This window comes from Anomaloglossus baeobatrachus, chromosome 4 (assembly GCF_048569485.1).
Source record: "Anomaloglossus baeobatrachus isolate aAnoBae1 chromosome 4, aAnoBae1.hap1, whole genome shotgun sequence".
NCBI classification, from domain to species: domain Eukaryota; kingdom Metazoa; phylum Chordata; class Amphibia; order Anura; family Aromobatidae; genus Anomaloglossus; species Anomaloglossus baeobatrachus.
Genome location: NC_134356.1, coordinates 26,765,916 through 26,792,124, shown reverse-complemented (window position 1 = coordinate 26,792,124; position 26,209 = coordinate 26,765,916). Strand labels below are relative to the sequence as shown.

The 26,209-nt window shown below is 46.5% G+C and overlaps 1 protein-coding gene across 2 annotated transcripts; it reads left to right on the top strand.

Moving 5' to 3' along the window:
* Window positions 1-4,760: 4,760 nt before the first annotated feature.
* LOC142302859 (E3 ubiquitin/ISG15 ligase TRIM25-like) lies at window positions 4,761-23,827 on the top strand. 2 transcript variants are annotated; one of them, XM_075343966.1, is made up of 2 exons: window positions 4,773-5,966; window positions 23,058-23,827. In XM_075343966.1, exons 1-2 carry the CDS (start codon window positions 4,773-4,775, stop codon window positions 23,190-23,192), a joined length of 1,329 nt encoding a protein of 442 aa, XP_075200081.1. In that variant the 3' UTR covers window positions 23,193-23,827. The 2 variants fall into 2 exon arrangements, with proteins under 2 accessions (XP_075200082.1, XP_075200081.1); XM_075343967.1 differs by lacking the exon at window positions 23,058-23,827 and having other exon boundaries at window positions 4,761-9,235.
* Window positions 23,828-26,209: the final 2,382 nt, after the last annotated feature.

Below are 26,209 nucleotides of genomic sequence, written 5' to 3'. Positions count from 1 at the left end.
CACTTATGCGATCGCACGACATATCGTCCCATGTGACACCGCCTTAACTCGCGGCCACAGTTGCAGTCCTCCACCTGAGAGCGGTGGCTGCGAGTAACCTCAGTGAGCACAGCTGATCGCGCGACTCACTTTAGTTGCTGCATGGAGCTCACAGAAGCGGCGGTGTTCTACTGCCGCTCCTGTCAGCTTCCAATGTAGAAGAGCTGAAAGCGTCGTGGGACCTTGCGTGGATTACGTCGGACCTGGAGTTTTTTTGACGGGTTAATAAAGTGGTGAAAGAGGGTGTTTTTTTTGTCTTTCATTCCAAATAAAGGATTTTTTGAGTGTGTGTGTTTATTTTCTTTAACTTACAGGTTAATCATGGAAGGTATCTCGGGGAGACTCCTGCCATGATTAACCTAGGACTTAGTGGCAGCTATGGGCTGCTGCCATTAACTCCTTATTACCCGGTTTGTCACCGCACCAGGGCAATTCGAGATGAGCCGGGTAAAATCTCGGGACTGTCGCATCTAATGCGGTAATTCCGGGCGGCTGCTGGCTGATATTGTTAGGTTGGTGGGCTCCCCATAACGTGGAGCTCCCCATCCTGAGAATACCAGCCTTCAGCCGTGTGGTTTTACCCTGGCTGGTATCAAAATTGGGGGGGACCGCACGTCGTTTTTTTTTTTTAATTCGTTATTTTTTTTTCTGCTCGATATAGACACGCCCACCGGCGGCTGTGATTGGTTGCAGTAAGACAGGTTTCACTCAGCGTGGGGGCGTGTCTGACTGCAGCCAACATAGACGCCGGTGGGCGGAGGAAGCAGGGAATACGAGATTAATGAGCGGCCGGCATTTTCAAAAGAGGAGAAGCCGCCACAGTGTGAATGCCGTGCAGCGCCGCGCCGGTGATCGTGGCTCGGTGAGTATGAGAGAGGGGGTAGGAGGGAGAGACCGACATGGACAGAGAGAGAGATAGAGACATAGAGAGAGACGACTGACAGAACGACCGACAGAGAGAGACCGAAAGACCTGCGCTTATTATGTCAAAAACACATGCAGTTCGCTTGTAAAAAGTGAAATGCATTCTTTCTTGAAAAATATGCGTTTTGACATTTCACATTTACTTCAATGTTATTAAAACGCTGCCAAAATGGCAAAAACAATTGACATGTTGCTTCTTCAAACGCAGAGGGTTTTTTTTGACAAATTTTAAGCAACTAAAACGCTGCGTTTGTAAAAGCATCGTGCACACAAAAAAAAGCTCTATTTTTCCATAGACTTTGCCTGGAAATCAAAACGCAAGCAATTTTGCATTAAAACGCTGCAGCTCAAAACGCTGCTGAAAGGCAGGAAAAAATGCAAAGTGCGAACATAGCCTTATGGGTAGAAAATTGCAAACTTCTGATATTTTTACAAATAAATGCTAAAAAATAACAGCGTAAGTTTACAGCTATCATGAAGTACAATATGTCATGAAAAAACATTGTCAGAATCTCCGGGATCCGTTGAACCGTTCCAGAGTTAGAACCTGTCAAAGTGACACTGGCCAAAATTGTAAAAAATGGCCCGGTCATTAAGGTGTTTTCAGGCCCGGGGGGGAAGGGGTTATTTTTTTTTCCTTCTGTCAGCCGCCAAAATTTAAAATACTTCCTTGAAAAAAAAAAAGCCCTAGTACGGCTGTATCAATAGAAAAATAGTAATCTTCCCTTTACTACACATGAAATCCTAGGTGCCATCAAAATGACTAAGTCTAACTCTGCCCCGGGCCCCGATGGGCTGCCATACGAATATTACAAACAATTTACATCCACTCTGTCCCCCTTTATGTCAAAAACCTTCAATTTTTGGCAAAATAAAGGGTCAATTTCCCCAGACAACTTAGAAGCGATAATTATCACGCTACCAAAGCCAGGGAAACCTGCAGACACCCCGGGTAATTTTAGGCCCATTTCACTCCTAAATTGTGATGTTAAAATTTATGCCAAACTAGTGGCAGATAGACTTCATAAAGTGATCCCGACCTTAGTGGCTCCAGACCAAGTTGGGTTTGTGACAGGGAGGCAATCTAAGGATGGCACCAGACGGATGCTTGACTTGATTGGACTGGTGGAGATATCGGGTGAACCCAGTGCATTCCTGTCTCTTGATGCTGAAAAAGCCTTTGACAGGGTGCACTGGGGATACCTGGAGAGAGTTCTAACAAAATTCGGGTTCTTGGGGAACATCAAGTCATCCATTCTAGCCCTCTACTCTTACCCAAATGCGTCAGTGTTGGCATCGGGGTTTCTGTCATCTAAATTTCAAAGAAGTAATGGCACCCGCCAGGGGTGTCCATTGTCTCCCGCTATTTTTGCTTTAGTGGTAGAACCTCTGGCGGAAGCTATACGAAAAAACATAGCCATTTCTGGTATAAGAGTTGGGGAATTTGAACATAAACTTGGTTTATACGGAGACGATGTGATCATTTCCTGTTCTAACCTTGCAGTGTCGATTCCAGCAGTGGTGAACACATTATCAAACTTTTCTAAAGTGTCGTATTATAAGCTTAATGCGGCAAAGTCTTTGATACTGCCGTTTAATGTACCGGCGGAGGCCAGGAGTGCGCTGGAGGGGGCCTTTCAATTCAAATGGTGCGACAGGGGGATACCTTATTTGGGTATTAAGCTGACACCATCGCAGATGTTAATTAAAGAAAATTTGGAACCTCTGATCCAAAATTTAGAAAAGGAATTGGGAAGGTTTGAAAAAATATCATTGTCCTGGATGGCCAGGATACAGTCCTTTAAAATGGTTTTCTTACCCAAAATATTGTATGTGCTCAGATGCCTTCCCATCAAAATTTCTCACAAAACCCTGATGAAACTTCAATCGTTGACTAACAAATTTGTCTGGGGTAATAAAAGGGCTAGGGTCGCAGGTAAAGTGTTATACCCCCCATATGACTTAGGGGGATTGGGCACCCCAAACATAACGGCATATTATAAAGCCTTACTAATTGAATCACTAAAGGAATGGTGGCGTCCAGGTAATTCACATAGATGGGCTCAGATTGAAAATTTCCTGTCCCGCCAGGGCTCGGTCAGAAGAATGATGGAAGCAGAATATTTGAGCCGTTCACGGTTCTCCCCGTGTGTTCCCACCATGTCAGCCTCCCTGGAGGTCTGGCGAAATGACTTGATTCATAAGATTCAGATTCCTCTTTCAGAGATTTCCCTCAAGTCGTTGGAATCTCAAATCCCCTTTTTGAATCTGGCCAGGTGGGAGGGATCGGGCATTACAGTGCTGGCGGATCTATTTGGGTGTTAACCCCTTTAATGAAATAGTACGGGAACACCCCTCTTTAAAGGGCTGTTTCTATCAACACATCCAAATTAGTCATTTTCTGGCCTCTAAATTTCCTCCAAAGTCAAAGCCTCTGTTACCTACAACAAAAGCTTTGGTATTTAAAAAGATAATTAAATCCAAAGGTATCTCCTCGACATACAAATGGCTCAATAACCCCCCCGAAGAGCAAAAATCTCCTTATATGAATAAATGGGACGTGGAGTTGAGTGTCTCTACCTCACCTTCAAACTGGCACTCGGCATCAGCAAATATCCAAAAATATTCCAAGTGTATAAATCATCTGGAGCAACTGAAAAAAGTACACCTGCGATGGTATCGGTCCCCAGCCAACTTAGCACAGTTCCTCCCAAATTATTCGCCACATTGTTGGAAGGGCTGCCTCCAAAGGGGTACTCTTGGTCACTGCTGGTGGGCTTGTCCCAAGGTTTTCTCGTTCTGGTTGGAGGTGTTTGGCCTGATGGGTGAGCTGACAGGCAATCGTATTAATCCGAATCCGGCTCTGGCAGTGCTAAACGTGGGTATAGAGGAGTTCTCTTGGGAATCCAGGGGTTTATTAGTTCACATTCTAGTAGCTGCCAGATATTGCATAAGTTTGCACTGGAAATCCCCAAAGACGCCTACATTAGTTGAACTATATAACCGAATTAATCTCCAATGCCAATACGAGTTCTGTCTGGCTCACTCCATCCGCGCCAAAAACAAAATACTTCAGATTTGGGACACGTGGTTAAACTCTGTATATGCATCCCCTGTCAGGCATCTGTTTCCAGGGCAAACTGTTGATAATTAAAAACGGGTCAAATAGGCTCAAAGTGTGTGTTACGCAGGGAGTTCACCCATACCACATGTCAATAGTCAAGGTGTTTAAATCTCTGTTGTTGTTACTGCTCGGGCTACCCCAAAACGCCATCCAATTCCCTCCCTCCCCCTCCCTGGTTGCTTCCTTGCAACCATCCATGGTTCTCCCCCTCTCCCCCACCTCTCTCTCCCCTCCCTTTTCTTATCTTCCTTTCTTACTCTCTGGTTCTGGTTGTTTGGATCCCTCATTTTGAGGATTAAAGAGTAAATTGGTAGGTTGACTCTATACGTATTGGGTATTGATTAACCTAAAAAAGTTGCAACTTGCATCAGACATGATTGGTGGTGGTGTGACAGGAAATGTGAATCATAATCAAAGGTGATACTACCACATGTTACAGCGTTGTTTTCTTTGTGTATTATTGCCAATGATACCTGAATTTCTCCTTTTTTGTAATGTAACTTCCTACAATAAAAATTGATTGGATTAAAAAAAAAAATAGAAAAATAGAAAACTTTGGCTTTTAGAATGCTGAGATGAAAAAGAAATGCTGCAGCTTTAAGGGGTTAAGTGAATGGGTGTAACTACAGTTTTCTTGTTCCGGATCATCCACTTTCAGTTTCATTTCTTCCTTCTTCCGTCAGCCATGGCGTCTGCTATTCTGAATGACGAGCTGCTCTGCTCCATCTGTTTATCTATTTTTAAGGATCCTGTAACGCTGAGATGTGGACACAACTTCTGCCGGGTCTGTATTGATCGTGTGCTGGATACACAGGACGGGTCTGGAGTTTATTCCTGTCCTGACTGCAGAGAACAGTTTCAGGAGCGGCCGGCGCTGATGAGAAACATAAATCTTCATAATGTCGCAGAACGTTTCCTGGTTACTCAGCAAGAACAAGAGATCACCGGGATCTGCTGCACTCACTGTGTGGACTCTCCTGTACCTGCTGTTAGATCCTGTCTACACTGTGAGGCTTCTCTGTGTGAGAAACACCTGAGGGTTCACAGCAAATCACCAGAACACGTCTTATCTGACCCCAGCACTTCTCTGGAGAAAAGGAAATGTTCTGTTCATAAGAAGATCCTGGAATATTACTGCACCGAGGACGCTGCTTGTATCTGTGTGTCCTGCAGTTTGATTGGGAAACATAATGGACATAAAATGGAGTCACTGGATGAGGCCTCAGAGAAGAAGAAGAAGAAACTGAGAAATGTTCTCCAGAAACTGATCACAAAGAGAGAGAAGACTGAGGAAAGAGTCCGGAGTCTGGAGGAGCAGAGGAGCAAAGCTCAAGAAAATGCAGCTGGAGAAGCCGAGAGAGTCACTGCCCTGTGTACAGACATCAGGAGACGGGTGGACGACCTGGAGAAGAAGGTCCTGAGTGAGATCTCCAGGCAGGAAAAGGAAGAGTCACTGTCACTGTCTGCTCTGATCCATCAGCTGGAGATAAAGAAGGACAAGCTGTCCAGGAAGATGAGGCACATTGAGGAGCTGTGTAACATGACTGATCCACTGACCGTCTTACAGGAACCAGACACCGGGGACTTGTGTGATCCTGAGGAGGAGGGAGGTGATGAGGACACAGGGGGACATGATAAACAGCTCCATGATGGAGATGACCTGGATGTGGCTGTGATCTCACACACATTACACACATTATGTGAGGTAATATCAGGTATAAGGAGCGGGACCTATGTGGAGGATCCTGCAGACATATTACTGGATGTAAACACAGCTGCTAATTATCTCCTTATATCAGATGAACTGAAAACTGCGACCAGCACAGAAGAGAAGCAGAAACGTCCAGAAACAGCAGAGAGATTCCAGAAATATCATCAGGTGATGAGCAGGAGGGGATTTACCTCAGGACGACATTACTGGGATGTGGAGAGCAGTAGATCAGGGGGGTGGAGTGTGGGGATGTGTTACCCCAGTATAGACAGGAGGGGAGATCAGTCACTGATTGGCTATAATAACAAGTCCTGGTGTTTGAGGAGATATAAGAATCAGTTTTCAGTGATACATGACTGGAAAGTGATCCAGTTAACTGACAAGATCTCCAGTGATAGAGTCAGGATCTGTCTGGATTATGAGGCCGGGCAGTTGTCCTTTTATGAGCTGTGTGACCCCATCAGACACTTACACACCTTCACTGCCGCCTTCTCCGAGCCCCTTCATGCTGCGTTACGTGTAGTTAGGGTATATATTGATGATCACTATGTATATAGCTGGGTGAAGATTAGAACATAACTGGAAAGAAACATCAGAAAAATCCCAATTTTTAAACTAACTTTCTTTCTAAACATTTTTCTGGTTTTCTATGACATAAAATACATTTCCCTCCGGAGCCTCCTGAAATCTTCCTGTGTTTCCTGACACCACTGACCTTAACAATAGATTTTCCACAGAGATCACTTCTCAGCAGTCTCATTATCAACACAGGAAGGAAATTAAGTGTAAGGTAACACCTCTGGTATAAAGCTGGTATAAATCCACCATTGACAATAACTGATGGACACAGCTCCCCCTCCCCGCACAGGGATCTCTGCACAGGACACAGAGCTTGCCCACAAGTCCTCTCCTGACGATGGTCTCCTCCATCCATGTGTCTGCTCTGGAGCAAATCTTTGAGTGACATTAACAGAAAATAGCAGCAGCTCAGACAATATGGCCGCCCCCATCATCATGTACAGAAGATAAAATATAAAAATTACAATCAAATGTGAAAATCAATAAGAAAAAGAGAAAACAGATCATATGTAATAATAGCGTCTAATCCTTAGATAATGCAAATTTAGGATTATTCAGATTTAATCCTTTAAACCTACAATTTAGATTTTTGCATTATAACTTTTTCCTCCCAATTTTCTAATTCTCATATCTTTCTTATCTTTCCGTCACCATAGACGTATAAGAGCTTGTGCGTTGTGAGACTAGTTGTAGATTTTGACACCATTCATTTTACCGTATAAAGTTAGGAAAATGGGGAAAAAAAATCCAAATGCAGATTGTTCTGATTAATTTCAATATATATGCATTTTTATTTTCTATTTTTTAATTTTTTACATTTCTTTATTTTTAACTTAGGAAAAGGAGGGGGATTAGAATGTTTTTTTTTCTTTTTTAATATCTTAAGTTACTTTTTTTTAACGGCCTTGACCCTGCGATCGCTTGTTCTATGTACAGCAATGCTCCATTAATGTTGTGTAGAATAAAAATCACAGTTTATGGCTGAACATCACAGGAAAATCAGCTTGACCGGTATGTGGACTTTACGTAGGTCCTCGGCCGTCATGGTAGGTCATCAAAAAAATCCAAATGCAGATTGTGCTGATTAATTTCAGATTTATATATAATTTTTTTTTTCTATTTTTGAATTTTTTACATTCCTTTATTTTTAACTTAGGAAAAGGAGGGGGATTTGAATGTTTGTGTTTTTTTTTCTTTTTCTAACATGGTAAGTTGCTTTTATAACGTGCTTGACCCTGCGATCGCTTGTTCTATATACAGCAATGCTCCATTAATGTTGAGTAAAGTAAAAATTATGGCTGAACATCACAGGAAATCCCCGGCTGTCATGGCAGCCCATCGACACCTCATGGTCATACTGCAGGGAGGCTAATGGGCCCCGGAACTAACGCCTGAGCCGGATCTCTGGGCTCTTAAATACCACTTTTAGTGACTGACAGCAACATTTATTAAGTTCACAGTTTGATTGTTTGCTAAATGTAATCTGTCAGCAGGTTTTTGTTATGTAATCTGGGAGCAGCCTGATGTAGGGGCAGAAAGCCTGATTCCAGGGATGTCACTTACTTGACTGCTTTGTGTAGTTTTGATAGAATCCCTGTTTTTGTTCCTGTAGAGGTAGCAGAACTAGGAATGCTGAGCTGTGTATAACCCCGCCCACACCACTGATTGGCAGCTTCCTGTGTACACTGTATATTGTCAGCAATCTGCCAATCAGTGCTGGGGTGGGGTTACACAGACTAGCTGGACTAGCTGCCACATGGGACCTAGTCCTCTAGTGATAATCTCCTGCTGATAAAACACTGATTGAAATTACAGCAAGCTACTGAGCAAGTGACACGTCCCTGGAATTAGACTTTCTGCCCTTACATCATGCTACTGTCAGATTACATAACGAAAACCTGCTGACAGATTCCCTTTAAAGACAGATACTGTGGAAAAGACCCAACATTTCCCCTGTATACAACAGGCTCAGCTCCGGTGTTAATTATTAGAAGATATAGATGATATATTCCCCTTAGGCGAGATCTCCTGATGATCAGCCGATCACTGCTTCTGCTTCCATTTAGTAAATGTTTGTTGTCTTGACTCTGACAATTGGATCCATTTGCTGTTATGATGACATGAGTTGCTGGTGACAGATCCTGTTATTTTCATCCTGTGTAGTCAGCACATTGAGCACATGAAGGTGGCGTTTTCTGAATATTGATATCACTAGTAGCATAGCAGAGTACTATGAGGCCGGAGTCACCGCTGCCGGCTCCTGCCTGTACCCTGATAGCTATAGCTGTAACAGCCGCTACTTTCAGCCATTACGAAGGGGAGATCACGACGTAAAGATTTATACAGCTGTCATTAAAGGAGATTTCCACTTCTAGAAAAGTGATCCCTAATCCTTTCCCAGCATGTAAAATCACAAACATAGACAGTACTCCCCCTCCCCCGGTCCAGCGTCAAGTTGCAGCGATGTGCGTTGCAGTCATGGTGTCACCGCTGCAGCCGAAACACAGAAACCAAAGCTGCGGTGGAGAACTGGTGCGAACAGCGGGAGGGCAAGTACTAACTGTATGTTACAGGTTGGGAAACGATTGGGAACCATTTTTCTATAATTGGAAAACCCCTTTAAGTCCAAAAAATGCTGCAAAAGTCTTTAAACATTTAGCTCCCCCTAGTGGTGGCCAGAATTACCGTACACCATCATACAGTTATAAGAATTCTCATAAAAATATGAGGATCTGACAACAGCTTGTTAATGGTTTCCAGATGGAAAAAATTAAAATATTTTTACTGTAATAAATAAAATAAATGACTAATTATAAGACAAATGATTGTATAACTACAGATAAAACTGCTGATAATAAATGGTATATTATTTCACATTACTGCTGGTATTTTTTATTGTGTGTGCGGCTCGGTGAACTGGGGGCAATTTTATAAAAATTTCTCCTTACTAAATGCTGCAGTAGTCATCTGGGAGGGGCGGCTTCAGGGAAGAAATATATTCACCTAATGTAACTACAGTGGGATATGATTTCTCTAAGTACCGTATTTTTCGTTTTATAAGACTCTCCGGATTATAAGACGCACCCCAAATTTGAAGGAGGAATATAGGAAAAAAACATTTTTACTGTTAAAATTAGGGTCCGCCTTATAATTCTAGTGCGTCTTATTTTAGCTATCCAGGGGACAGCGGCAGTGTTGTCGCAGCTCAGAGAGGTCACAGGAGGCAGGGTCGGTGATGCTGTGGGCTCGGAGGAAGGGGTGTCCCGGCTCAGGAGGGTCAGTGGCACGAGGGTCGGCAATACAGCGGGCTCGTGGGGTGTCGCGGCAGCTGGCGCCATTGATCTGCTGGTGGGCTGCAGGCTCCGTGGAATCTTCGACTGTTCACACAATGGAATTCAAGAAAATGGCTGCAGAGCGAGCGCTTGCACAGATTGGCCTCTACTTCCATTTTCTTGAACTCCATCGTGTCAACTGACAACTCAAAACAGCCAGCAGCCCGCTGGCAGATTAATGGTGCCCGCAGCAGCAACACCCCACGAGTCCGCAGTTTCGCTGACTGTCCACTGACCCTCCTGAGCTGCTCCGCTGCAGTGACACCCCCCTCTCCGAGCTCTCAGTATCTCCGACCCTGTGACACCAGTGCCGGTAAGGCTAAGTTCACACTTCCGTTGTTTTGCATCAGTCACAATCAGTAGTGTAACTGATGCAACGGATGCGTTGCGTTGCAGATAGTGGCACAACTGATGCTGCAAAAAAAGATCCTTTGTGTTTTTTTCTTTTTTACTGGGTTTTTTTTTACGGCCGCCGGGCGATCAGCTGATCGTTCACAATAGCCAGCCACCGGGCGATCAGCTCATTGCTCACAATAGCTGACCAACCGGGCGATCAGCTGATCGTTTCGGCCGCTGGAACTGAATTTACAGTCATCATGGTTTTTTACTGTGCGCATGCTCACAGTAAAAAAAACAATCAGCCGCAGACAAAAAACGTTGCTCCCGCCGGATGGTCAGTCAGTAGACGACTGATCCGTCACTCGGCGGATGCAACGCAGTGCTATCAGTCACAATCCGTCGCTAATAGAATTCTATGGGGGAAAAAAAAGGATTCCTGCAAAATATTTTGCAGGATACCGTAATTCCTCAAGGCGGCGGATTGTGACTGATGCAAAACAACAGAAGTGTGAACTTCGCCTATACCATACCCGGATTATAAGACACACCTCCATTCTTCCCCCAGTTTTGGGGGGAAAAAAGTGCGTCTTATAATTCGGAAAGTACGGTACAATGTGCAAACAAACATCTAAGAAAACTATGGGCCGGATTCATCATTTGTGATTTCATGAAGCCAATTTTCTTATTTTGTCTTTTTTTGACGAATTTATTTTGCCCCAAAGTTTTCAAAATTTTGCACACAGTTCATGAATTTAGCAGAAAATAAAAATGCTCCATTTATTGCTTTAACTAGTATTTGTGACTAAAAAAAAGTCACGAAAATGTGTCAAGGGGAAATCTTGTCTAGGAACCAGGGACTAATGCCGGCGTCACACGGTACGATATAACGGGCGATATGTCGTTGGGGTCACGTCGTTAGTGATGCACATTTGGCATCATCAGAGATATCGTACCGTGTGACACCTCCGAACGACTGTGAACGAGCAAAAATACCTTATCGTTGCTCGTTGACATGTCGTTCATTTTCAGAATGTCTGTCCTCCTTCTGTGCTCCGGCTGTTTATCGTTCCCGTGGCAGCACACGTCGCTCCGTGTAACACCTCGGGAACGACGAACACAGCTTACCTGCGTCCTGCCGGCAATGCGGAAGGAAGGAGGTGGGCGGGATGTTACGTCCCGCTCATCTCCGCCCCTCCGCTTCTATTGGCCGGCTTCCGTGTGACGTCGCTGTGACTCCAAACGTCCCTCCCCCTTCAGGAAGAGTGTGTTCGCCGCCCACAGCGACGTCGCCTGGGGGGGTAAGTGAGTGTGACGGGGTTAACTACTTTGTGCGCCACAAGCAACTAATTGCCCGTGACGCACAAACGACGGGGGCGGGTGCGATTGCTTATGCGATTGCACGATTTATCGTCCTGTGTGACGCCGGCATAACGTGAGATGTACCATAAAAAAAGCAACATCCGGCTGGAGCTCTTTTCAGGGGCCTCTGTATCCCTCTTTAGTAACCTTTAGGGTAGGATTCCACTTGCGAGAAACTCACGCATATCTTGCACTGCATCACCTGTCATGGCCTACTTCTCTCGACAGGAGCGGGTCGGCTTCTGTATTTCTATGCAGCTGACCCGCTCCTGTCAGGAAAGAGGCAGGCCGTGCCGGGTGATGCGATGCGAGATAAGCGTGAGTTTCTCACAAGTGGAATCCTACTCTCATAATGAGTGTTGCCTACCCTCACTTCCTAGCTAGCTAAGTCACAAGCCTTTCTCCTAGGCTCCACAGCTTTTTCCTCCTCTGCCTGTCTCTATGTGTCTATTGCCAGGAAATGGGAAAACTATGCTCCCTATGTGCCGTCTGGTGCAGGGTATAGCGACGCCAGGGGGGAGTGCTTGATTAATCAGTCAAGAAATCACACGAGTCTCTGGTAAAGTAAGGTGCTGGTGGCCGGTGCCGCGGCCGGTTGCATTCGGGTCCCCCACCCAGGCTGGTGGTCTCTATAATTTTCCTCTGCACTTACTTTGTGTAAGATGGACTTCCTAGTCTGGAACTCATGAGTCCGCTCCCGGCTGGATGTGGCCTAAAGAGCCGAGTCCGCAGATGCTGGCCCGTGGGATCTATGGGCCCTGGCGGTGACCTCTTATTCCTTTCGGTGGGCTGTTGTCTTCTATCAGGGACTTTGGGTGGGACAGGACCTATAATCCTGGCCTTAATCGGTTGGTTAACCAAGCCGCTTATTTCCGGTCCTGGTTTCAGGGTCCGAGTACCCTCCTTTGTGCTCCGGTTTCTGGGTCTGTTCCCTGTGTCGGTACCGGCGGGCTACAACCCTGGCCCGGTACACCTCTGTTCTGCCAAGCCGTCTTCCCGTCTCCTGCTGACGGAGACCACCGTCTGCCATCTAGCCAGTGGCACCAGGGCTCCTACCCTGGCACCGTTCAACTTGAACTTTCTCTGCTGGAGCTACACTTAGCTTCAGCCCACACTCCTCTCTCCTTGAACTCCAAAACTACACTAACTACTGTTTTCCCACCCCAGGCTGTCTAGACCCCTGGGTGGGCTTGTCCAACGGCCTGGTCACGCCCACTGGTGTGTCTATCTTTTCCTAAGGGCCCCTTCACACGAACATGAAAAAAGGTACCGTTTTTTCACGTACGTATTAAAGGGGTGGTTTGCTCCCAGTGTACCGTGTTTGTGGCACATGCGTGTTCTCCGTGTGTTATACGTAATAAAACACGGAGAGCGGAAAGCCCCGCCTTACCTGTGTCTTCCGGAGCTGTCTGTGGTGCTGAATGACAGTGTCCGGCACAGGCCACGCCCTGCTGACTCTGCTTCCGGCCCCCAGTGAAGATGTGTGTCAGAGTTCCGGGATTTCCAGTTCTCTTTTGAAAGAGCTTGCCCTTTGTTAACATGGAGTTTGCTGTTCTGTTGCCCTACTTCCTGTCCATCTGTTTAAAAGGCCGCCCCTAAGCTTAGTCCAGTGCCTGAGTATACTGCTTGCTGTGTACTCCTGCTTTGCTGCTCTTGGTTCCTGATTGATATTTGGATCCTCTTGAAAAACAACCGACACCGACTCTGGACTTCACCTGGTCTCATCAAGCTGTGCCCGGACTCCGTCTGCCGTCTTTGGTCAGCACTTCTGCCTGGTTCCTTCCGGTTCGTAACCACTCTGGACTCTCATCTTGTACGGACATTTTTGGACTCTCCCTATTGCCCTTTGTGTCCCGGCTGCTGCGCATTTAGGCCTTCTGGGGTGATTGCCAGACAGTCCCTGTATAGGGGTTCGCTCTTGGTGGTCTCCCTGGGGGAGTCCGGTGCGTGGCCCCGGGAATTCCCCTTCGCTCCGATCCTGGAAGGTATTTCCTGTGTTTTATGTTCTACTGTGTTTTTGTTCCGTTTATGTACATATTGTTGGTTACATCTTATAAACATCTTTGCACCAAGAACTCGTCTCTGGTTGTCATTGCCCTAACGCAGTCGAAATCCTCAGTACATATAATAGTATTACATTATACTCAGGCCAATAAGAGGATTTCGCTGGGGCAATGACTGAGACACGAGTAGATCAGCTGTTTTCCATGATTAACTCCTTGCAGCAGGAGATGGAGGCGGTGCAAACTAAGCTTAGAGATGTGGAGGTACAGCTGGGCCATGATCACCAGGTACTGGGTCCGGCTATTCAGGATTTGCAAACCAGAGTGGAGGCTCAGGAAGCCGCCCCCACTACGTCCGTATCAGCTGCCGGTATGCCTAGGTTACCCCCATTTCGTTTCAGTGGTGATCGTAGTCAGTTTTGTGGATTTGTTAACCAGTGTATACTGTTTTTTGATGTACATGCTGATTATTACCGTTCTGACCGGTCAAAAGTGTTATGTATAATCATGTTGTTAACCTCACGAGCACTGGCTTGGGCTAATCCTATGATAGAGAATCGTGATATCCGTTTAAATCATCTGGATGACTTTCTAACAGCAATGGCGCAAATCGATACCCGCTTGACGGAACGTAGACAGGAAAAATGGGCAGCTGTAAACCGGGTAACCAACTTTGCGTTTCCTTCCAGAGAACCCGCTCTCAGGACGCCACGGGAGGCCGAGGATGTTCCTATGCAAGTGGACTCTCTACAAAAGCGAGAGACCAACGAACGTCGTGAACACCGGCTCCGTGAGCGTTTGTGTTTCTATTGCGGTCAATCAGACCATTTTCTGATTGACTGCCCAAAACGTCCAAATCGCCCAAATAAGGTATTGGCAGCCATGGCAGAGTGTGACAACACGGACACAGAGTCCGATATCTCTGAGGCAAGTGGACACCTGGATGCTGTATTTCCCTTGACTGTAATGTCAACTTCACCTAAGGACTCAGAAGTGAAATACACCCATTGCTCGCTTCCCATTCAGATACGGTGGGAGGGACAGTTAATTCCTACATCTGCTATGATAGACTCTGGGGCAGGGGGAAATTTCATGGACTCTTCTTTTGCCAGGAAACACGGTATCCAGACTCAACAAAGATCCTCACCGGTTACCATGGAGACGGTAGACGGTTCTCCATTAGTTTCTGGACCAGTTGATCGGGAAACAGTACCCCTAGAATGTGTGATGAAGCCAGGTCAGCAGGAGACCCTTGTTTTCATGATAATTTCTTCTCCCCATTTTCCGATAATTTTAGGAATTCCGTGGCTGCGGTCTACAAATCCAGTCATCGATTGGGAGACTAAAGAAATATCCTTCCCACCGCAGAGTGGTCCGACCATTAGTCCAACTGTACCGGTTCCAGCAACACCGAATGCGGAGGGCACTGTACAGGTACCTGTTCTACCCCCGGTATATCATGACTTCGCTGATATATGCGACAAAAGAAAAGCAGATCGGCTTCCCCCGCATAGACCGTATGATTGTCCCATAGACTTACTCCCAGGGGCAGAGATCCCGTTTGGTCATGTCTACCCGTTGGCGGCACCTGAGGTAGAAGCACTAAAAGATTACATTGATGAAAGTCTAGCCAAGGGATTTATTCGACCTTCTACCTCACCAGCAGGGGCACCCATCTTTTTTGTGAAAAAGAAAGAGGGGACTCTGAGACCTTGTATCGACTACCGGGAACTAAATAAGATAACCATCCGGAACCGGTATCCGTTACCGTTGATTCCTGAGCTATTGGAGAGAGTCCAACAGGCAAAGATATTCACTAAATTGGATCTCCGTGGGGCATATAATCTACTCCGCATACGTCCCGGAGACGAGTGGAAGACAGCGTTCAGATGTCGGTATGGACATTATGAGTATCTAGTGATGCCTTTTGGACTTTGTAACGCTCCTGCGGCTTTCCAACACCTAGTCAACGATATTTTTAGGGATATAATGGACCAATTCATGGTCATTTACCTGGATGATATCTTGATCTTTTCTGATTCCCTACAGGAACACCAGGAGCACGTCAAGACAGTACTTGCCCGACTGAGGGATAACCACCTGTATATTAAACTGGAGAAGTGCGAATTCCATTGCTCAAAAATACAATTTTTAGGATATGTCATCTCTCCTCAGGGACTGAACATGGAGTCTGGCAAGATACAAGCAATTCTAGACTGGCCGGAACCGGGAAACATCAAGGAGGTACAACGCTTTGTCGGTTTTGCCAACTTTTACAGACGCTTTATCCGTAACTTTTCAGAGATCGTCCGTCCTATTACTCTGTTAACCAAGAAAGGACAGAAGTTTGTGTGGTCCGCCCAGGCCCAGGAAGCTTTCAATCGTCTCAAGGTTTGTTTTACCTCAGCACCAATACTAATACACCCGAATCCCGCACTCCCCTTTATTGTGGAAGTCGACGCTTCCGATTATGCCTTAGGGGCTATCCTTTCCCAAAGAACTGGGGACAAGAGTCTCTTGCATCCGTGTGCTTTCTTTTCTCGCCGGTTGTCCCCTGCAGAAAGGAACTATGACATTGCGGACAAGGAATTGTTGGCGATTATTGCAGCTTTTAAGGAATGGAGACACCACTTACAGGGAGCAGCGCAGCAAGTGATAGTTCTCACAGACCATCGTAACCTGGAATTCCTTAAATCTGCCAGGTGCCTGTCTCCACGGCAAGCCCGTTGGAGCCTGTTCCTTAACCAGTTCAATTTTATCGTTACATACCGTCCAGGTTCACGTAATGGGAAAGCCGATGCCTTGTCCCGAATCCACGCCATGGACTCCGTGCCTGGAACCCCGTCTCAGACCGTGTTATCTGATGCCAATTTCGTTGGAGTAATCCAGGACCAGGACTTGTGGAAGGACATCAAGCAGGCCTATGATGGTGACGTATTTCTTGCTGCCCCCCCGAATGATGTGACTCTTGTCCTTCGGAATGGTGTGTGGTTGAGAGAGCGACGTATTTATGTCCCGGAGGCTGTAAGACTTCGGGTTCTCAAATTGGTCCATGACTCCGTGTTGGCAGGTCATAGGGGGGTACAGAAGACGCAGGAATTTCTGAGTCGTTTTTTTTCTGGTGGCCAACCTGTTTAAAGGATGTGGAAGACTATGTCCACTCATGTGTGGTTTGTGCCCGGTGCAAGGTCCCTCGTGTGGCTCCTACGGGACTCCTTCAACCGTTACCCGTTCCATCTCGCCCTTGGGGATCCATCTCAATGGATTTTATCGTGGAGTTGCCAGTCTCAGGCGGTAACAATACCATTTTAGTGGTGGTAGATCGGTTGACCAAAGCTGCTCACTTTATTCCATGTACCGGTCTTCCCTCAGCCGCAGAGACAGTGGATTTGGTTATCCAGAATGTATTTCGATTGCATGGGGTACCAGATGAGATCATCTCTGACCGGGGCGTGCAGTTCACGTCTAAATTCTGGAAGGGGTTTTGTTCGGCACTCCGTATTGATGTCTGTTTGTCCTCTGCATACCATCCTCAGACAAATGGGCAAACCGAACGGACTAATCAAACCCTGGAGCAGTACCTACGATGTTATGTCAGCCATCTGCAGGATGATTGGTTGAAGCTGCTTCCTTTGGCGGAGTTCTCGTATAACAACACTCAGAGCAGCTCCACTAAGGTAACGCCCTTTTTCGCTAACTTGGGTTACCATCCGAATGTTTTGCCTAGGTCACCGGTGGCGGTTTCGGTGCCAGCGGTGGAGGACAGAGTGACGGAGCTACGACAGAATCTGGAGGTTTTAAAGGACACTTTGGCTTCGGCTCAGGAGCGTTACAAGAAGTCGGCAGACACTCACCGGAAACAGGCACCCATGTATAAGGTAGGGGACTCGGTGTGGTTATCCACCAAAAATCTGAAATTGGGCGTTCCTTCGCAGAAGCTGGGGCAGAAATTCATCGGTCCGTTTAAGATCACCGGGATCGTGAGCCCTGTTGCCTGTCGGCTGAGGTTGCCGCACCATTTGAAGGTACACCCGGTCTTTCATGTTTCTCTACTCAAACCTGTCTCCCCTAATACGTTTCATGGTCGTATCGTGCCTCCTCCTCCGCCTGTGATGGTTGACGGCCAGGAGCAGTTCGTGGTTGAGGACATTATTGACTCCCGGCTCCATCGGCATCGGCTTCAGTATCTGGTACGTTGGCAGGGGTACTCCCCCGAGGACGATTCCTGGGAACCTGTGGGTAACATTCGAGCTCCCCGGAAGGTTGCTCAGTTTCATCGACGGTACCCGGACAAGCCAGGCCCTGATCCGTCCTGAGGCCGTTTCTGGGGGGGGGGGGGAGTACTGTCAGAGTTCCGGGATTTCCAGTTCTCTTTTGAAAGAGCTTGCCCTTTGTTAACATGGAGTTTGCTGTTCTGTTGCCCTACTTCCTGTCCATCTGTTTAAAAGGCCGCCCCTAAGCTTAGTCCAGTGCCTGAGTATACTGCTTGCTGTGTACTCCTGCTTTGCTGCTCTTGGTTCCTGATTGATATTTGGATCCTCTTGAAAAACAACCGACACCGACTCTGGACTTCACCTGGTCTCATCAAGCTGTGCCCGGACTCCGTCTGCCGTCTTTGGTCAGCACTTCTGCCTGGTTCCTTCCGGTTCGTAACCACTCTGGACTCTCATCTTGTACGGACATTTTTGGACTCTCCCTATTGCCCTTTGTGTCCCGGCTGCTGCGCATTTAGGCCTTCTGGGGTGATTGCCAGACAGTCCCTGTATAGGGGTTCGCTCTTGGTGGTCTCCCGGGGGAGTCCGGTGCGTGGCCCCAGGAATTCCCCTTCGCTCCGATCCTGGAAGGTATTTCCTGTGTTTTATGTTCTACTGTGTTTTTGTTCCGTTTATGTACATATTGTTGGTTACATCTTATAAACATCTTTGCACCAAGAACTCGTCTCTGGTTGTCATTGCCCTAACGCAATCGAAATCCTCAGTACATATAATAGTATTACAATGTGTTGTTCAAATTCACTGGGGGTTGGATGGAGGTGACAGCCGTGGCAGAGACTGCAAAGCTGGTGGAGGTATGTGCTTTTTTATTTTTAAAATGACACGTGTGTTTCTCCGGCACGTGTCACATGGGCCCATATCTACACTACATCCGTGTGGTACGTGTGCGGGCCGCGTGACACCCATGCTGCCGGAGAAAAATGGACATGCCTCTGTATGGAGCACACTGGCACACGTCTGCTCCACACGGAGGCACGGGCCAATGGCTGAACACGTGCGTGCACATAAACCCATTGATTTTAATGGGTTTACGTGTGCCCGTGTCTCCGGTACATGCGGGCACTGACCTAGCACGTACCGGAGACACCTGCGTGTGAAGGGGGCCTAAGGGGGGGGTGACTAGGGTTTCAGGTCGACTGTGTGTTTCCTAAATGAGGGAAGATGTTGTGCGGGGGCCTATCTGTGACTACCTAGTTTTGCCAGGGCGTCACACCTATACTATCAGGCAGCATGGGTACCCCATTCAGAAATGCTCGATCTAGCAAAATATAAAATCAATTGATCTGATTGTCACACAGCGTGGCGAGAAAATAATCCTAACTGAGCTGCGCCTATGCTCTGGAACACACTACCAAGAGCAATCCGATTAATTCCCAACATCCACAGCTTTAAGCGGGCCCTAAACATGCATTTCTTTAGACTAGCCTATCCCCTCACCGCCATGATCTAATCTAGTCCCTTTCTGCCCTTCATAACAAAATTTTTACTTCCAATTCTTGTCCCCTGTAGCTGTATGAATTCTGGCCGATGACAGGTCCATGCACCTGGTTTTGAATCCCCTATTAAATCGATGGCTGGACCATATATGACGAGCTTTTCTCCCCCATTCACCTTTTGTGCCTTCCCTATTACCTCATAGACTGTAGCTTACGAGCAGGGCCCTCGCTCCTCCTGGTATCTTAATAGTGTGATTTTGTATTGTCTCATATTGTCTGTACATGTCCCCTCTGAACTGTAAAGCGCTGCGGAATATGTTGGCGCTATAGAAATAAAACTTATTATTATAACTCAAATAGTTTTTTTTTGGTCGCAGAAACATCCATTAAGATGCAAAAACAGGCGATCAAAACATCTCATCTGTGCAAATATTGTATAAGTAAAAATGTCAGCTCAAGACGCAAAAAAAGAAGCTGTCCCTGAGCCCCAGATCCTGAAAAATGAGAACCCACAGGCCTCGGAAAATGGCAACAAAAGCACAATTATTTTTTTGGGCAAAATTCTGAATTTTTTTCACCACTTAGATAAAAGTGAAACTATCCATGTTTGGTGTCTACAAACTCGTACCGACCTGGGGAATCATAATGCCATATAGTGAACATGTTAAATACCCCCCGCCCCACCCCCCCCTGCAAATAACTGTGGATTTGCACTTTTAATATTCTCTTTTTTCAGTACAATATATGGTTAAACGAAAGGTGTCATTCAAAAGTACAACTCGTCCTGCAAAAAAACAAGCCCTCATATGGGTATATTGACATAAAAATAAAAAGGTTATGGCTCTTGGAAGGAGGAAAAAACGGAAAATTGCCAAGGGGAGGTGGTTGAAGGGGTTAATAGTAATATTTCTAAAGGGTATGAACTATCCCTCTTTCGTACACTTGTTAGTAACATATCTGGCTTTGGGAAAGCTGGGTGATTACTGTACCTATTTCTCGGCTGACACAGATTTCCCGGTGTCCGGATTAGATGCGGGGCCCAGGATCCTGGGGTGACTGTGACTCCTGCACCCCGGATAGTTATACCGCTCTCTGTAATATCTGCTTGGTTCAGTAGCCGATGTATCAGTCTATATGTAATACACAGATATTTCCTTGTATATTGGGGCTGTTGTATTATTATGTGTGTGTGAGTGTAAACTCCTCAAGATTTGCAAATTAAAAGGTTTATGTCTGAATCTATTTCTTTCTTCTCTATAGTAGCCCGGCCATATCTCCAGATCCTCACTGCGTCATTCCTTACATTTCTCTGGCTCCATCTCCTCCATACACGTTTCTGTGCTCAGTGTGAAGTGGGCGGTCCTTCACTGGTGGCCATGTGACCTCTATAAACTACATTTCCCACAAGCCCCGGCTTCTTCTCCAGACTCACTGCTCTCATCCGTGTAAAGCTATATAAGCTGCTCCTCCAATGCTTTGTGATAGGAGTTGTGATAGGAGGTTCTGTGTATAGGCCGACCGCCCTCCATCCTACAATTCTGTATGTGTATTAGATATTCTCCCCTATGTGTTTACAGCTCTGAAGGATCTCCATATTTTCTCTCGCAAGGTCTTGTTGAAAAAGTTACATTCTAAAAACCCTTTGTCTTACAACCCTATTGACCGGGCAGAAAAGGAAGCTCTCCAGGCTTTGGAAGACCTCCTGATTGAACAACAGGTAGACCAACAAGGTGGTTTTCCACCTTCTATCTTACCACGATCCACACGGTTTCCCCCCTTGTCCCTCTGTTCCTCTGTTGAGATTTTTACCAGACTTGTTTCTGATGAATTCAAAGTCCTATCAACAAGACGTAGATTTGACAATCTTAACCATGCACAGAGGAGAGCACTTCGTGACTTGCAAAATCTGGATGATGTCCAGATAAAACCGGCGGACAAGGGAGGCAACATTGTGGTCTGGCCCAATAGCCTATATGAGAAAGAGGTATATCGCCAGTTACGCGATAGACGAACCTATTCTAGATTGGAGTCGAGCCCTCTGGTCCCCTATTCCGATCTACTCCACCGGATACTGCTTGGAGCTTTCGAGGATGGTATTATTACTAAAAAAGTCTTTGATGGCTTAGTTGTAACCTTTCCTAAGATTCCGACATTTTATCTTCTGCCCAAAATCCACAAAAGTCCCAAAACCCGCCGGGGCGTCCGATCGTGTCCGGCATTGATGGTCTTTGTGATCCAGTATGTCGATTTATAGACTATTACTTAAAGCCACTTGTTGAGACCTTACCATCATATGCCAAGGACACGACGGACGTCTTGAATAGGGTTGACGGGATTTTTGTGGATACTGATACCCTTTTGGTGACAGCAGACATCGAGGCCTTGTATACGAGCATTAATCATGAGGACGGCTTGGAAGCGGTCCGCTTCTTTCTGGGCAACACCAACCGGGATGGCCATTTCTGTGAACTTATACTCGAGCTGCTCCGCTTCATTCTTACACATAACTTTTTTATTTTTAAAGATCGTTTTTATTTACAGACACGCGGCACTGCGATGGGCGCGGCCTGTGCGCCTTCGTACGCCAATCTGTTCCTCGGCTATTGGGAGAGGGGCATTTTTGGCGACGAGGGCGTCCAGGCGGCTGCCCATGCGCAGTGCTGGATTAGATACATCGACGATGTGTTTATTCTTTGGCAGGGTACAGCGGAGCAGCTCACCACATTTATGGATACACTTAATCAGAATTCCATTAATCTCAAACTCACATTTAAATTTGATTTACAGCAGATTGATTTCTTAGATATTTCCATTGAAGTTGACCCATGTCGGCAACTACAGACCGATGTCTTTAGGAAGCCGACATCGGTCAACTCCCTTTTACATGCTTCATCTTCCCACACTTCTAGTACTATTCAGGCTATCCCGGTTGGTCAGTTTCTCAGGATGAGGCGGATCTGTTCTACCTCTGACAACTTCAAGGCCCAGGCTGAAGCTCTTAGCTCTAGATTGGTTGCTAGGGGCTATAGTCACCGCTCCATTAAAAAGGGTTACAATCGGGCTCGGAATACCCAGAGGCGGGAGCTCCTACAGTCTTCCGGTCGAGGGGATAGGGGGTTCGGAGAGGTTCGTTTTATTTCAACATTTAATCATGAGTGGTAAACTATGCGCGATATTCTTAACAAATACTGGCCAATCCTGAAGAGCGACCCTAGCCTGAACTCTCATTTACCTGACCATCCACTTATGACGGCACGACGTTCCAGGAATTTGAAGGACTATCTTGTGCGCAGTCACTATGTTCCAGCTGTGTCCCATCCTTTTGGCCAAACTGCCCCCTTACATGGTTGTTTCCCATGTGGCCACTGTCTTGCGTGCACCAATGTCTCCCGCAGCAAGACCTTTATGACTGTAGATGGCAGCCGCACTTTTGACATCAGGTGTTACATTTCTTGTGCGACCTCGAATGTGGTGTATTATGCCACCTGCGGCTGTCCGAAGGTCTACATAGGTCTGACTTCACGGGAACTCCGAATCAGGGTCCGTGAACATGTGAGGGACATTGGTGCGGCCAAGACGGTGGTGGATATTTCTACCCTTAAAACCCTGCCCCGACATTTTCGTAGTCATCATGACTGTAACAGCAAGTCACTTATGATTAAGGGCATAGATGTAATTCATGTTGGCAGCAGAGGTGGCAATATTAGGAAAATTCTTGCCCAGAAGGAAACAAAGTGGATTACCATCTTGGGTTCCATGACCCCAGCTGGCCTGAATGAGTCCCTTAGCTTTGCCCCTTTCTTGTAGTTCCTCCCTCCCTCCCTTCCCTCTTTTTCTGGAGAATTTGCCTTTCCTTTATTATCCAGGACTGGCACATGTTCCAGAATTTTATGTTTTTAATTGTTCTTAATTTTTCTTATTTTTCTATTTTTCATAGTTCTTTTTCTCCGTCCTGTGTGATCGGCATGCAACCACCACTGTCGGTTTGAAGAATCCACTTCTGAGTTTTTTGGACTCTGTATGTGTACTCGCCACGGATATCGAACATCATGCCTACTACTCTATGCATTGATTCTCACTCTTATGATTGGACCAATTCTTATATGTTTTTATGTGGCCTACTGTTGTTGCCCGGCGGGTATCATCTATGTCTTTATACTTAGCACATTATCTTTAGTTGTTATCTTCCTGACGTGGATGGTGTGTTTGTGCGCATGCGCGGTCTGCGCTTGGCGTCCTGGCTTGCCCGACGGCGTCTCCCAGGGAACGGCGTACAGGATTGGGAGCTATGCCTCCTCTCGTGCGCGCCCTGCCTGACGCCGTGCGCGCATCCCCGGCCGCCTGCGCCGACCGCGCATGCGCCGACTTCTTCACCATTCATTGGTTAGTAAAGATCATGTGACTGGTCACCTGGCCTATTTAGCACTTCCGGTAACGGAGAAAACCATATCCCTCACGGTCTGATGAAGCGTGTTACTCCTTACACGCGAAACGCGCGTTACCCTTCCTAGGGGGGTATCCAGACCTCTGTCCTCTGCACTACTGGCACTTTATTATTTTTCTACTCCTGGTTAAATTGGCTGCACTGGGTATGTTCTTTAGACTGACTATGTATTTATGCTGTTATTGTATTGCAATTTACCAGTTCAGCCATTTGTGCAGTCTTTTGTACTAACTGTGATATTATCCATTGTGCCAGGTTGTTTGTCATGCCTTCTCATCTTCTCCACGACATTTTTTGTAATGAATTGCTTACTATTTAATAAATACTTGTTACCTTTTGCATATTAGCCACTCTTTGTCCTCCTGTTTTTGAATTCTGTATGTGTATTAGATATTTTCCCCTGTGTGTCCTCTCCTATCTCTTTGCTGCCCATAGCAACCAATCACAGCGCAGGTTTCATTTTACCAGAGCGGTTTAAAACATTAAAGCTGAGCTCTGATTGGTCGCTATGCGTAACAGAGACAGTTTCTCTTTCAGACAGTGTGGATGAAGGCCCAGTTGTATTTATATTGTATGTATAGGCAGGAGGCGGCCATTATAACAAATATTCATGCTTTATATGAGGAAAAAACATTAGTGGTTTAGTTGCTGGTATGTCTGTGCTCGTTCGGCTTTACAGCGCTTTATGAGAGGATACTATTATGTGTGTGACAGGAGCGGGCGCACAGAGTCAACACGGGCACTGTACGAAATGTGAAATGTGCGCACTATTGGATCCAAAGACCTCAAATTTGGACTCATCAGACCAAAGCACAGATTTCCACTGGTCTAATGTCCATTCCTTGTGTTCTTTAGCCCAAACAAGTCTCTTCTGCTTGTTGCCTGCCTTAGCAGTGGTTTCCTAGCAGCTATTTTACCATGAAGGCCTGCTGCACAAAGTCTCCTCTTAAAGGGAACCTGTCACCTAAAATATGCGTTCTGACCTATCAGCAGACGCATGTGTGCCCTAATTACACCTTCCTACCCATCCCTGTCTTATAAAATTGTATAATATGAAAGTAATAAAAAACGTTATTACCTTCATATTTCGTATGTAAATAGCAGGGAATATGGTCACAGGGGCAGCGCCTTGCCCCTGCATACTTTCCGTGGTATCACGCCCCTGTGGGCATGATACCATGGAGTCACATGAGCAACGTCACCGTCTCTCATTCTATCCTGCACGCGTTTACACTTACTATTGCCGCAGGCTTCCCTTCCGGGTTCTCCTTGTCAGTTTCAGACGCGTAGTGCGCGTCTGAAGCCGGTGCGTGAACACCCGGAAACGAAGCCTGCCTCAATGCACGCAGGGGTGTGATACCACGGAAAGTATGCAGGGCAAGGCGCCGCCCCTGTGTCCATATTCCCTGCTATTTAGATACGAAATATGAAGGTAATAAAACGTTTTTTATTACTTTCATATTATACAATTTTCTAACACAGGGATGGGTAGGGAGGTGTAATTAGGGCACACATGCGTCTGCTGATAGGTCAGAACGCATATTTTAGGTGACAGGTTCCCTTTAATAGTTGTTCTAGAGATGAGGTGTAAGCTGCAAAATACGGTGTGTGTGTGTGTGGGTGTATACACACACACACCGTATTTTGCAGTTTATAAAATGCAACGGATTATAAGATCACAAGTTTAGATAAAAAAAAGGGGTGTCCATCTTACAATTCGGTGGTGTCTTACCGTGAAGGGGTATCAGCCGTGGTGGAGCGGGAGTCACAGGAGGCAGGGGCGGTGGTGGAGCAGGGCGGTGGTGGAGCGTGGGTCACAGGAGACGGGGGCGGTGGTGGAGCGGGGTCACAGGAGGCAGAGGCGGCGATGGTGGAGCAGGGCGATGCTGTGGCGGTGTGGAGGGGGTAACAGATGCTTGCTGCGGGTGCTGTGAGTGAGGCAGGAAACATCCAGACACTTTCGGCGGTGCGGGCTTCAAAGAAATGGCTCCTGGCGTCTGCGCATGAGCAGATTGCGATATCGGCTCAATGACAAGCCAGGATCTCATCTGCACACGCTACCTCCGGACGCCATTTTCCTTAAAAAAACAAGCAAAAGACACAACAAATTTCAGCCAATTACACTGAGCAAAGGGGTTTAAAGTAAAAAGATGTCCAAGTATCACAATATAATCCCACCACCCCCTGCTCAGAAATAACTATGGGTGTAATTGCTTCAAGTTTAGCAAAAGTAAGAACAATTCACAGAAGATAGAACAAAAAAAAAGGATAAAACATATAATCTTTATTGTGAAAAACATAAAATATAGGGTGTAATGCAAAGGACAGGACACTAGATGGCAGCACACTGCAGGAGACCAGTGAGGGCAGATACAGCACAGCAATGTGTGACACAGATCAGGCGTCTCAGCAATAAAACACGTGTGGAGACAATATGGGGGAATAACTGAGGCACAGCCCGAGCACAGCAATGCTGCTCACATAGACCATGGCCAAACCAACCCAAAGCTATGGGAGCAGAGCCCTGCCCCTGACAGTGGCCTGATGCCCCCTCCTGCCTTATGTGCGACCCCTGCAGCCCCTGCTCTGTGAGGAAGGAGACATGGAGCTCCTGAGTGGAGAGGGACTGTCAGAGCCGGGGCCAT

What these genes read in the sequence shown, in the direction of transcription:
- LOC142302859 (XM_075343967.1), top strand. Translation starts at nt 4,773, where the DNA reads ATGGCGTCTGCTATTCTGAATGACGAGCTGCTCTGCTCCATCTGTTTA.